The following is a 13,657-nucleotide window of genomic DNA, read 5'->3' as shown; positions in this document are numbered from 1 at the left end:
GCGTCTTCCGTCAGGCTGTAACATTCTACTAGCTCACGACGGGTTCAAATATCTTGGCGTGTACGTCACGGCCGACCGGGACAAATTTGTCGCGGAAAATCTAATGAGGCCCCTCCAACGGCTTCGCACCGACGTTAAACACTGGCGCGCATTGCCGCTGACATTGCTTCGGCGGGCTTCGCTCTTTAAGATGCTCGCCCTCCCGAGATTCCTCTATGCGCTGCAAAATACCCCCTTCCCCATTGCACCCTCCTACTTCACGGCGATCAACGCTGAGATCACTCGTCTCCTCTGGGAGGACAAGTCGCCTCGCATTGCCCTCCATAAGCTTACCAGTGGCTGGTATGATGGAGGTATAGCCCTCCCCGACATTAAGACCTATTACTGGGCGTCGCACCTCATGGTTATTAACCAGTGGCTCCATGTGCCGGGGGATGACCCCGCCTACCGTATGGACCGACAACTACTTGGCCCCGGAGGGGTGATGGGAGCCCTTTACAACCCAAAAAGGGGTCGCGTTCCGGCGGGGCCCGCAGCCCATACCCTCCGGATATGGCACGCGGCGCAACGGGCGATGGGATGGGCTGGAAAGATTACCCAGGCAACGCCGCTTTGGGACACTAGGCAGCTCGGGGTACTTCGCACTACCAAGGGGTTCCACCAGTGGGATCTTATTGGTATCTCCAGGGTGGGAGACCTCTGGCGCAAGGGAGAGGTGATCACTTTTGCCCAACTGCAAGCGGATTACGACCTGGCGGACACCGAGCACTTCCGATATTTACAAGTTCAACACGCTCTTCAGGCGGCGATACCACGTGGGACTCGGCTCCCTGAGTCATCGCCCTTGGAGGACCGGCTCCTCATGGAGCATCTGCTCCAGAGGGCGACGTCCCTAACGTACCGGAAGATAATAAATAACCGCCCGACCCTTTTTCCGCCCTCAAGGGGAAGTGGGAGGCAGAACTTGGAGAATTTGATGAGACGGACTGGAATGCCGCGCTCTCATCCCCCAGGGAGGTGGGCATATCTTCCAAGCTCAGACTGGTCCAACTCAAAATTTTGCACCGCACATACTACACCCGCACCCTCCTATTCAGACTCCACCGGGTGGAGTCCCCGCTGTGTCTCAGGAACTGTGGCCACGAGGGGACCTTCTTGCATACCCTCTGGGAGTGCCCTGTCGTGGCGACTTATTGGAAAGGGGTGTTGCGTATTCTCTCCCAGGTAACAAAAATTCCCACGCTGCCGGAACCTCGGCTGTGCCTCCTCAATGTCTGGGAACAGACGGACCACAAGAGGGTGACCCAGCTTTGGGTGACTTTGGGACTCATACTTGCAAAGCGTAATATAGCCCAGAAATGGGGATCGGGGCAGGGGCCTACCCTGACGCATTGGATCCGAGATATGGACCTTGTAATGGTGACCGAAAAAACTGTGTATGTCCATAGAGGGTGCCCCAAGAAATGGTCCCAGGTCTGGGGTGGATGGAATGTATACAGGGGAAATATCTGTGAGCCCCCACCGGATGCAGCGGACTCGGATCTCAGTGACCAGGATTAATGGCTCCACTGCTGGAGATGGGCGGGGAAGGGAGCGATGGTGTGTTCTCATTGGGCTGTTTATTTCTCTCTGTGACACCTGTATTGTCATTGCTCTGGTACCCTGTAACCCTTGTATGCCATGCCTTGCACTAAACGAGTGGTGTTTGTTTTATGTTTTGTTGATAAACCCAATAAAAATATTTCAAAAAAAAAAGAACGAAGAGATGTGTCTATTTCTGGGTATGGCAGTATATAGACTAATATTAGCTACCAGATGGAAAGACATACAGGCACATGCATCATCATAGGGTTTTGCGATTCCTTAATTGCGATTATTAAGGAATCGCAATTAAGGAATAGCAAAACCCTATGCATGTAGGAATCGCTAAAGAAATAGCGATTCCCACAAATTCCTTAATTGCGACTAGCAAATTGCGAGTCACAATTAAGGAATGTCTTCCCATTCATTCCTATGGGCCTCCAGGCCCATAGGAATGAATTAGAGATTGCCGGAGCAATTTGCGAGTACCAGTAGATACTCGCAAATTGCTCCCGCAATTTCGATGGTGCAAGGGTGTCAAACTGACACCCTATTGCACCCATGTATGTTAACTCTGTACATATGTTGCATACACACATGCTCTAAGGGCATGTGTGTGCGCAACATGAAACTTAGAAAAATGCAAATAAGTGCATTTTTCTAAGTTTTCGCAAATTACCATGAAGTCCAGCTTCATGGTAATTTGCTCACGCTAATAGCGAAATCGCTATTTTTAAAACTGTAATGCATTACATTTAAGGAATCTCAATTAGGGATTCCTTAAATGCTATCGCTATTTAAGGAATCGCTATTTTGAGATTCCTTAAATAGCGATTTGTGCATTTGGGATGATGCATCCCAAATGCAAAAATACCGGTCGCAAAGGGGCAGATTCTGAGAATCTGCCCGTTTGCGACCGGTTTTGTGCTTGATGCATGTGCCTGATAGATCCTCCTAATTTCCAAGTCTGGATAACTCGCTTTTTGGGTATAGCAAACCAAGAAATGGCAATTTACGCAGTTAAAGGCAAAAAGGCTAGACAACGTGGTGCTCTGATTTGGATGCCAATTACCTCTTGGAAAAACAGGTTTTAGTTTAGTATAGACTATTTTGGGTTGTTTCTGTTGTTGTTCAGATTACTTGAAATGTATTCTTTTTCTTTTTTTTTTTTTCCTTTGGGAGGTACCTAAAACTCAGACTATTATTTGCAGTATTGTATATTATTCTTACTGAAATCTTGTTTTGTATATATTATACGTAATGAAGTTGCCTAATAAAAATAAAAAAAAAAAAAGGAAATCATCACAAAGAGGATGGGTCTAGCTCAATGATAAGGAATAGTGTTATTCAGCCTCTGCAAACAAATAGCAAAAAAACATCTGAACACTCCTGTTCATGAGGAAGGTCTATTACTGTCAAGTTATAATTAACAAATAGATGTGATTGATTCAGTGGTTAAAGTTTTAGGCTGAAAGTCTCACAAAATGGCTACCAATGTAACATTACTTGACCAAATTGATATTAATGCATATCCTTTAAAGTTTCTTCAAGAAGGACTGGCAGTAATTAATTAATTGGTTGTTGAAACTATTCTTTAATGTTACAGTTCTAATGTAACAAAGAAAATATTCAACAAATGATGACGTACAAGGAGAGGTAGCTGTTTAGTAATACCAATATAGCAATGTATTAGTAAGTTGGTTAATACATCTGATTGTTCTAGCTCTTTGGGGGCTCAACAAACAGATACAGCAGACTCTTATACAGCAGTTAACGTATCTCAGGATGCTTTAGTGGGCACAAGCGTTCCTCAGAGCCCTTCAGCACAGAGGTTTTGCCATTAAGTTCTGGTTCGTTCTATAAAGGGAGGGTTGGGAAAAACACATCAATCAAGACCATTGGCTTCTATATTTTAAACAACTGAGAAGCCCAAGGATAAGGCTCCAAGCAATGCTAAACTTGGAGCAATGAACCCCTGCAAAAAAAAGACCAAACTGCAAATGCTTCAATAATAAGGATCACTTTTGTGAATCCTTACATAATGAGACATGTTAGCACTTCAGTACCACTATGCCCGAAAACCCCTTGCAATTAGATTAATCTTTAGCATATCCCTATTTAGAAAAATGTAGTTATCTTAAAAATCTGGCATGGATCCGGCCATCCAGGACTGACTTTGGAGAACCCTGTTTTAGAGCTACCAACAACAACATCCTAGTTAACACCCTCCCGATAACAGTGTAAAGGGTTTGCAATCTCCTCTGGTAGGAATTGAATCCCAGCTACTGAATCCTGTTGCTGATTTCTTTTCAACTAATTTCTACCCTCATATTTGTTTTGCTAAATCAGGGGGTAACAAAAAGAGAAGCAGGACCACAACAAGCAAAGCTACTTAATATGGATAATAATTTTAAACGTATCTGCGCACAATATGTAACCCATCTAAGTTATCGACCTGACAATTTGGTTTTTTATGTTTAGGAAAGCAACAGAGGGCTTAGGCTGAACATAATCCTTTCAACACATTCAGAAATTACCCACAGTGATATCCCTCAAGTAAGCAACTAAGCAGGAAGAGGGTAAAATACTAGATCCTATTTAGGAGGTGGTCAGTCTCAAATTTAAACCCTTGCATCACTGAGAGGGAAATTCTGATTACTTGAAAGGAGGAAATCTGTTGAAGAATTTCACTAGTATCAAAGGCTTCCAGCGAACTATTAAGAATTCAGAACATGTAGAGTTCGTACCTTCAAAGAAGGGCCATCAACAGTATTACATGTAATAATGAGGGTCGCGTGTTTGGACCTAAAATGGTTCCAGTGTTTGTTAAACAGTAAAGATGTTTTTCCTCAACTGGCTATAAGGATCTGACAACCTAAGGAGTTGGTTTATTTTCAGAAAAAAAGACAAAATCTGATCAATACCGTTTTACAAACTCACAAGGTTTTTTTGTAATGCCAAATTTGGCTCCTTAAACAAACATTGTCATGGTTTAAAAATTTCAATTACCAATAAACCAGCATTGTAACTTCACGTGTACTCCCAGTATGCAACATGCATGATTAAGCTAAACAGTTTGAGAGAGCAATTTTGCCAACTAGTACTGAGGAGCCTACAGAAGTATGGTCATAGATCAAAGGGATCTGTAACCAAAATTATAAAGAATACCAATATAGATCTCATGCCATCTCAGTGACTGTCTTCTATACTCTAGCCTACAACAAACAAACTTAGAGTTTGACAATAGACCAGTGACACGTCTTTCGTGGAAAGAGGTGGCATTTGAGATTAATAGCTAATGATGGATTTTGTGACTATTAGTCAGTGCTTGTTTCACTTTTCCACAAATGACATCAATCAATCAATCAATCAATCAATCAATCAATCAATCAATCAATCAATCAGAGATTCTTTAAGCTTGCTACTCACCCATGAGGGTCTCAAGGTGCTGTGGGGGGGTGGGAGCAGCTCTGGTCAGTCGAAGAGTTGGGTCTTCATGGTCTTCCTGAAGATGTGCAGGGTGGAGGCGCATTTGATGTCGATCGGGAGCTCGTTCCAGGTCTTCGCCGTGATGTAGGAGACGGTTCTGCCACCCGTTCTTGCTCTGCAGATGCGCGGGGGTGCAGTGAGGGTGAAGTCGGCTAATCGGAGGTTCCTCTTGGGTACGTAGAAGGAGACTCTGTCATTGAGATATTGGGGTCCGGTGTTGTGGAGGCATTTGTAGGCGTGCGTATCTTGAAAGTTACTCTCTTCTCAGTGGGGAGCCAGAGGAGGTTGCTCAGGTGTTGGGTGATGTGTTCGTGTCGAGGGATGCCGAGGACATGTCTGGCTGTGGTGTTCTGTATGGTCTGGAGTTTGTTCGGCGTAGCGGGCGAAGGCATGGCACAACAAAGAAGTAGACATTGATGGTTACAAGATATTGAAACTAAGGCATCTAGTTCAAAACATGCTAGGCTATTGGAGGGCTGGTTACCCTTATCTTTACTGCATGGCATCTTAGAAGGAAATTAATTTCATCCGAGTTCTTGTGGTGCTTGAAATTGGGATTGAACAGAAATGGAAAAAGGTAAGCTATATTATTTGTAATTGTTACATCTCTCCTCCTAAATGTAAGTGCATGAATTAATTAGTACTATTTTTTTTTCAGTTATCTGTACTATTGTTCTGTTCCGTGAGTATACCAATTGGTATTGATATTACAGCTCAGAAATTGGGGACATACTTTTTAGAATGCTCATACCCACACCCACCGAATAGCATGCTTTATCATCGGGCCGTGCTCCTTGCTGGGCTGGTCCTGCAATGCCTAGCAGCCAACTCAAAGAGGGTTCTTTGCTGGAGATCTTTCAAACTCAAACTATTAAGGATAGAACAGTTGAGATATGCCCTAGGCCTAGCTCTGGAAAAGGTGTAGCTGATTGGGAAAGGGAACTAAAATTGGGTATGGGTTGTTGAAATTACTATTTATTGCTTGCCAGAAAAACTCATGCCAAGTTAAAAAACAAGTTTAGGAACCACACAGGGTGACAATAAACCTTAAGTTCCTAAAAAAAGAATCAACATGTTTCATGCATTATGTTTGCCTGTGTGTCAACGGCAATTCATTAGGACCTTGTGTTTGTGTCATAATCTACTCTCGGAATTAATTTGGTGTGTATAGTGGGTTTTCCTATATTCTATTTTCACAACTCTGGTGATAGTGAATAGGAAAATGATAGGGAGCCTCACAATGGAGATCAGGGATCTGTCAGACCAGCTGGGAAAACATATCAGGCAAACCTTTAATAAATACAAATAAACGTACGTACATAAACAAAGTGTGGCGGAATAGTACATACTTATGCCCAAGCATACTCATTTTGTCATCACTGCAAGTTGTAACACTGCTAATTGCACACTAAAAGTTGAAGTAGATACTCTGACCCATTGCTAAAAGTTGATGGGCCCCACAGAGCACCAATGAGCCACTTCTCAAGGTTGCACACTGATTATAGATACATATTTAAAAGGTCAAAATTCTGGATATTTGTTTACAAAACAACACAGATTTCAAAATCTTTCGTCAAAGCAGGCACTTACTTGCAGTATGGCGAAGCATTGTGGAAAAACCTACCTGCTCCATTGCACCCCGAATATGGCCTAATTTGGATTGAGTTCCTATTTTACAGGAAAGGGAGGGGGGTTGCCATTATCCCTACGTGCGTGCCACAATACATCACGTGGAGCAGGTGTATTGGGATATGGAATTGCTTCGTAGTCAAGTGAATGAAGGTGTCGGAGCGCACACTATTGAGTGAGGTTTTTGTAAATGGTAACAGTCTTATTTGCTTCCAGATATATCTGTGAGGGAGCATAACGTGCTAAAGTCAGATGATATCAGATGAGAGGCTTGGATGGTATGATGCTGTTTTTAGTTTCCATACTGAGGGTGGCGGTGTATATTGATGATGAAGGAGTCTGAAATAGATGAAGGGTTCAAAAATCAGACCACCGGGCCTGGGAAGTGTGGCAGTGTATATTGACAATCATCATCCTAAATGGATACCAAATAAAAGGGGTTCAAAAGTGACGCCCTTGTTTTATGCGCGTTGTGAAGTGGTTATGCTGTCACTGAATGGCATGATAAAATAATCTGTCGCCATATAAAGTGTGATGGTGAATATTGACCGTAATGATCATGAAGGGATCCAAAACAAAAGAGGGTTAAAAAATCCAACCCTTGGCTTTTTTAGTGTATTGTGAAATGGATATGTTGTCACAGGTTATTGACCATAATGAGGGTGGGTATAAGCATATCATTTCCACCTCTTCAATTGACTTAATTTTAAGAATAATAAATTGTAAGAATTCCTGATGGATGTCAAAACAAAGTTTTTTAAATTAAATTTTAATTATTTGTCAGTGACTTCCAGAGTATTTCTTCATTCAGACCGCTAGTATCCATTTGGAGTTTTTAAACCCAGTGTTGTTCTCGAGTCAGTAGTCTTTGTTGTATTGAAGGTCCATCTTCTACTTTCTCCAACAAGATCTACTTCATGGTGTTTGACATATGTTGTTTCATAATGTAATGGTTGGTGAATCTTGTTGCTGTTCGTTGGCATCTGATTGTACTCCGATATTCGTTAGTCCTTATCTTTACTGGTCTCATCACCATATCTGTGTGGAACATTTTACATGGACATTGGCTTAAGTAAGTATGATTTTTCATGTTGCAGGTTGTGTGGCAACTTAAGTCGATTTCTCTAGTGACTTCTGTTAGGCGACAGATTTTGCAATCACCATAAGGGTAGTGTCTCCTTACTTTAGGAAGACCCAGTGGCAGAGTGCATACTCGTGTTATTTGAGATTTATGTGGTGTGTACAGACTAGTTGGTCTCTTAAGCTCATGGATCTTGTGAATGCGAACAATGTTTTCTCTGACTGCAAAGTGAGACGAGTTTGTACACATCAGTCCCCACGTTAAGAAACATAAGCTGCAATTTGTCGGAAGACATTGCCTGACATCTGACCTCTTTATTGGAAGCACAGCAAATGTAACAAGATAACTGCAGAATTTAAAGGCATCTTTAGGTATTGATGGACTTATGTGTCCCACCAAAAATCAGCTCAGCACCCACGGGTAGGTTGTGAACCACAGTTTGGATAACACTGCTTTATGGCTTTAATCATAGCTATTGACCCCTGGGAGAGACTGTAAAGCTATATATAGAGAGATGAGAGAGAAAAGCCCACGTCTCGTGCAGCAAGTCCTGTTCTAATCGGTGCGTCATGGCTCGCTCCAAATATCTAATCACTGATGGTCACTAGTGTGCTGACCTATACTATTTCCCTGAGTCCTAACCTTCCCTCATAGGCCAATTCTGTACATTTACAAGTGAGACTCTGGAATCTTTACCTTCCCACAAGTATCTCAGTATTTCAGTTTGTATTTTGCCATGCCAAAGAAATGTTGAGGAATGCTGTGTGGCGAGTTCTGAAGAGTATATAGCGTTCAGGGAAATGTAAACATGTTAAACAATGCTATTCTGCCTAGGATTGACCAAGAAAGAGTGGCCCAGATAAGCAGTTCTTCATTTGTTTTGTTTACCAGTGGTGGAATATTCAGATCCCAGTGTTGTTGGGGGGATACAGATGCATACATTCTTAAGCATTTGAATCTTAGGCACAACTGTTCTGCAGGTTGTGTTTTTTAACCGGGACACAAACTGACTTGTCCCAATTTGATTCAGTTGAATTTGTGTATTAAAGCTGCTTGAAGAGAGCTGAACATGCTGCTATTTTATATTTTATGCAGCCATCTGATAAACGTGGTTACGTTGTTTATCTGGAAGCGGAGCAAGTGCTCTTCAGGTATTAACCCTGGCCTACACAACACTTTGGCAAGCTATGAGAGCCATGCTATTTGGGACATTGCTATCTCATCCAAATGTAGCTTCAAAGAAAGTGTGTGTAACAATTTGATTACATTTATATTGTGATACTAGATCACTTGTCAAATTAAGATTGGACAAATGCTAACTGACAAATGCTAACTTGTCGCTTCAGTCCACTAACTCCTCAAAATACATTACATGGCGTTTTCGGATTTTATTTTTAAAGACCGTTTTAAAAATTCTCAATAGTTAGATATCCTAGATTGTAACTGGAATGGATCATTCAATAAAAGTATTTTTTTATAGCTGCTAGTTAAAAAGACTCTAAGCCATATTAGTAGGATTTGTCTGGGTCTAAAATTGTTAACCGTTCGCTATCTGTGCAATATTTGTAACAAATGTAATCAATATGCTTGTAATTAGCACTGCATATTTGAGACGACAAACCAACAATACATTTTACCACATTGGAAAAGTTGTGCTAGAAAAATTAGAAGTACTAAACATATCTGTAAATAACTGATATTTTATTTCAATATAGTTTGTCTGACACTGTAGTGATTTACAACAGGGTCCCACTACGTCATATTTTGTAATTCTAAATGTTTACTTTTTTTTTAAGGATGAAGATTTGTTTTGATATTGGAATGTATGAACTGACAGCATAACAGGGCTTTTTACCTAGTCCTAAATTAAAGGTTTGGGAGCCATAAAAGGAAAGAGATGTGTGCAATATCAATGAACGGGTCTGTGGATATAATTAAATTAGAAATTAAAAAAGGTATAGCTCAGGGCCGGACTGGGAACCAAAACCGGTCCTGGCAAAGTGCCCGGCCGGCCCCCCGGGCCTGGGGGTGCCGCCGAGCTCTTTGCCAGGGCCGGTTTTCGGCCGATTTTGTTACCGGGCCGTTTTTGCAGCTATGCTGCAAAAACAGCCCTGTAACAAAAACGGCCCCCAGGGGCCCAAAACCGGCCCCCACCCGTGCGGCGCAACGGGGAATTGCCCGGTGCCCGCTACGGCCAGTCCGGCCCTTGTATAGCTTTTAGTAGTGAAGTTAGTAGTGATAAGTATTTTTAATGAAATTTTAACACTTCTGTCAGATTGAGATATTCTCAACAAGATATCAGTCCGAGTTGGATAATACAGCAAAGAACTGTAAATATATATTAGTGATCATATAGTTCTTGATATGATTTCTAGATGAAACATGCACACCTTGTTATTTTATGCAGCAATAAGACACTGTGGATTCCAGAATAGTCATGCTGATCACACTTTACATGATTGTGTTTCTGTTTTCTAGAACTTCTGGTCGCACATTTGGATAAGTACAAAAACTTGAAGGAACTCTCACTGAACGTCCATGAGAATCAAAACGTTATTGATACTATACCTGATGGTTTTAGAAATCTCAAGAATATGCAAAGTATGAAGCTCAGCGATATCAATTTAGTAGGAAGTGCCCACAAGTTAGGTAAGATCAATATCTGTGTTCTTGGATTTTCTGTTTTTGAAGAATTGCACATTTATGTGGTAAACAGATTTGTTGGCAACAACCCACCAAAGGTTCTAACTTCTGTGTCAATATTCAGATTTTCTGTTATTCACCAGCGCTAGGGGCGCATATTTAGTATTCATGGCATTGTTTCACTTATCAGTGGTTTTTAAAACAATTCAGATGACAAAATGAAGTGACAGGTTTGTGACTGAACTGATGTCACCCATCAGAAATTTTAGTAGGCCAAGAGATGACCTAAATGTACACAGTATAGCATCCATATGCGACAGCCCCACTCTGTTTTTGCCTACCTGTTGTCCCTATTACTCCCCCCCCCTCTTCCACTCACCTTCACCTTTGTCTCTTAGCACTATGAAGCAGACTGTAAGCTGCATGCAGTACTTAATCAATCATGATTACAAACTGTAGACAAATCACCAAACCACATCAGAGGGAAAACACAATTGGAAATGAACATATGGGTTTTTGAAATCTCATTGAGGATAGGTCTGTTTCCCAAGACTGAGATCAATCAGGGTAAACTACAAGAACAAATAGTAAGGCAAATTATAGCCCAGGCACTTTACCTAATAAAAATCAAACACAATTGTGTTGCTCCTCCCCCTTTTGGGACTTTGTATAAATGATGTTTCACCCACACTCCATGCTTTCTCTTTATTGTTCTTTTCTTTGAAGCAGACTTATTTCTGGCATGTCATATGCCATCCTGCTTGTTTTATCTCCCCAATGAATGATGTGGTTAAAATTTTCATTTCTTTGTTGGAGAGTCTGCAGAGCTACTAGTGTGAGTTGCATGCACTAAGTGAAAATTGCCATTTTTGGATGTATTGTTTATGTTATCAGACGGACCAAGAGGTTTCAGTGGGAGAGAAGCTCTATTATCTGTATCAGAACCTGCAGGTAATATATGGAACCAATAATACACAACAATAATTTGTAATCCAACCAAAACCTGCACAGAGTCAGTATCGAGCACAGACATTCCATGCGGTTCAGCTTCTTCTCTCTTTGTAAAATATCCTCCCGTAGGGATGTATGAAAAGACCAAAGAAGACCATCAGCCATTTCAGGCATTTTCTGCAGCAGCTCCCAGCACTTTATTATGAAAACTTCAAGGTTAATCTTCATGTTGTTCTTCATGTTTTTCAGTATTGTAAAATCTACTGACTAGTGGATTATGCCATATTATTGAACCAATTATGATTGCTGTTTGAAAAACGACATGTTGTACAATCAGCTCATGTCGGCTTGCTATGATTCCAGAATCCACAGGATCTACGTTCCTACATCGCTCGGGTCCAGCAACAATTACTGGTGGTAACCTGGAATGATGAGTTAACAGTAGCTGCCCTTTATCAAGAAATGTGCGAGAACTTCAGGGATGCTTTATCTGTAGTTGGAAACATCACACTACCGTTATTGACTCATTAATTGGTCTTACATTGCAAATTGGCAAAAAAACAAATAATGCCTCATAATAACTGGCTGCCTGACACTTAAGGTGTGAAACTCCATTGCACTGGACTACAGAAAAAGTTGCATCCCTACTCTCTTTTGAAGACCCAATGCACATTTGAAATACGAAGTGTCCTCTGCAACCCACAGAAATAGAAAGGCAACTTGAGGATATAGGGTCCTATTCACAAACTGTACTTTGTATTACATTTAGTAGTATTTCAATATTACTACTCACATATTTAAAAATGCTATTCACAAACCTGTGGCTAGAAACTCCAACCTCTCCTGTCTTTTTATGGGGAAATCCCCCCTCCCACATGTGCGTATACATTTTCTTAGTAAATCTAGGAGGGTCCAGAAGTAGTTACTGGAAAATAAGCAATAGTTACACCTAAATGGAAGGTATTAGTGGTGGGGTATTTAGGAGGGACATGCAAATATAAAAACACACCCAGAAACAAATTTAAAAATTCCTATTCGCAAACTGCACTTCTAAAGTTACTGCAGCCAGAAAGCGCACAAAATGTACTCCAGTCAAGCCTTGGAGTAATCCAGCACCACACATGGCCACTCACAGGTGCTGCAACACAGTCCCATGTGAAATAATGGAGGCACCAAATCACAGTAGAAATCTGTAGGAAAATAATTTGACTTTTTAAAAAGTATTTTTTATTTAAGATCCAATAAATATTTATTCTATAATATATTATTTTAAATGTTATAACAAGGCTTACAACACTTGCAACGCACCCGGTAATATAAGGAGTCATGATTCTGGGCTCTACCACCCTCCACATGTGAAACACAATGCAGCATCAACCAATCATATACAGGCTGCCCAAATAAGAAACAAACTCACACACCCAAACACTTTTTCTGCCTTCAGTATATTGGTGAATGTGTTTGTTGCTTTGCCCTTCATTTTGAGGAACAGTCATCTGAGGAGCATAAAAAGGATTTAGAGGCAATGGATCAGCATATTTGGGATGTCCTGGAAAGCACTTATTGCCAGATGCCACTTCTCACTTTAAAAGAACCTTGGCATGGTTGCACATTGACAGCAGGAGCTTGACTAACCAAAAGCATATACCTATGCTATCCGCTCCCATATTGGTTTCACTCCATTTCGTGGCCATTGGATTTTTCCGGTGGTTGGATCTGACAATGTAGGCATCTGACAGGCAAACCAGTGTCAATGCTTACATCAGGTACTGGGATCCCTTAACAGAAGAGTGGATCATTTTATCACCATGCCACAGTCATTGATGGAAATGCAAGAGATGGCAAGGGAATTTAATGCTCTTGCCTACCTGTCTCTTGCCGCTGGTGCCATTGATTGCACCCAGGTGGCACTTCAGCCACCTCAAAACAGAGCACACCTTTTCAGCAACACACATCATTGGCAGTTCAGCACCGTGCAAGCGGTCCTCGATGGCAGGCACTGCTTCACTGAGGTGTACTCTTCCTTGCATGGAAGGACACACGTCAGCTACATCTTCCATCAGTCACCTCTTGTAAGTTGGTTGGTTGCTGGAGATATTGGTGACAGGTAACTAATTGACAAGACCATCTCATATATCTTTATGTGCATCTGGTGATGGCATCTGCAGTGCTCTACAAGAGTGCTATAAAGGAGCACGAAGTGTCTGGGAATGAATTAAAGATATCAACAAAATAAGGGACAGGAGGGTAAGTTTAAAGAGGTCCAGTGTACATACCCTGACA

The 13,657-nt window shown here is 41.5% G+C and overlaps 1 protein-coding gene across 2 annotated transcripts in view; it reads left to right on the top strand.

The window, feature by feature from the left end:
* LOC146865550 (baculoviral IAP repeat-containing protein 1-like) overlaps nucleotides 1-13,657 on the top strand; it is a 649,379-nt gene that overhangs the window by 301,516 nt on the left and 334,206 nt on the right. For both annotated transcript variants that reach the window (XM_085632368.1, XM_085632367.1), the window contains exon 11: nucleotides 10,259-10,429. In XM_085632368.1, coding sequence (XP_085488494.1) covers nucleotides 10,259-10,429 — 171 coding nt within the window. The remainder of the gene's footprint in view (nucleotides 1-10,258; nucleotides 10,430-13,657) is intronic.

Source organism: Triturus cristatus, chromosome 2_1 (assembly GCF_964204655.1).
Source record: "Triturus cristatus chromosome 2_1, aTriCri1.1, whole genome shotgun sequence".
Taxonomy (NCBI): domain Eukaryota; kingdom Metazoa; phylum Chordata; class Amphibia; order Caudata; family Salamandridae; genus Triturus; species Triturus cristatus.
The sequence above is the reverse complement of the archived record's forward strand: the minus strand, read 5'-3'. Positions and strand labels throughout refer to the sequence as shown.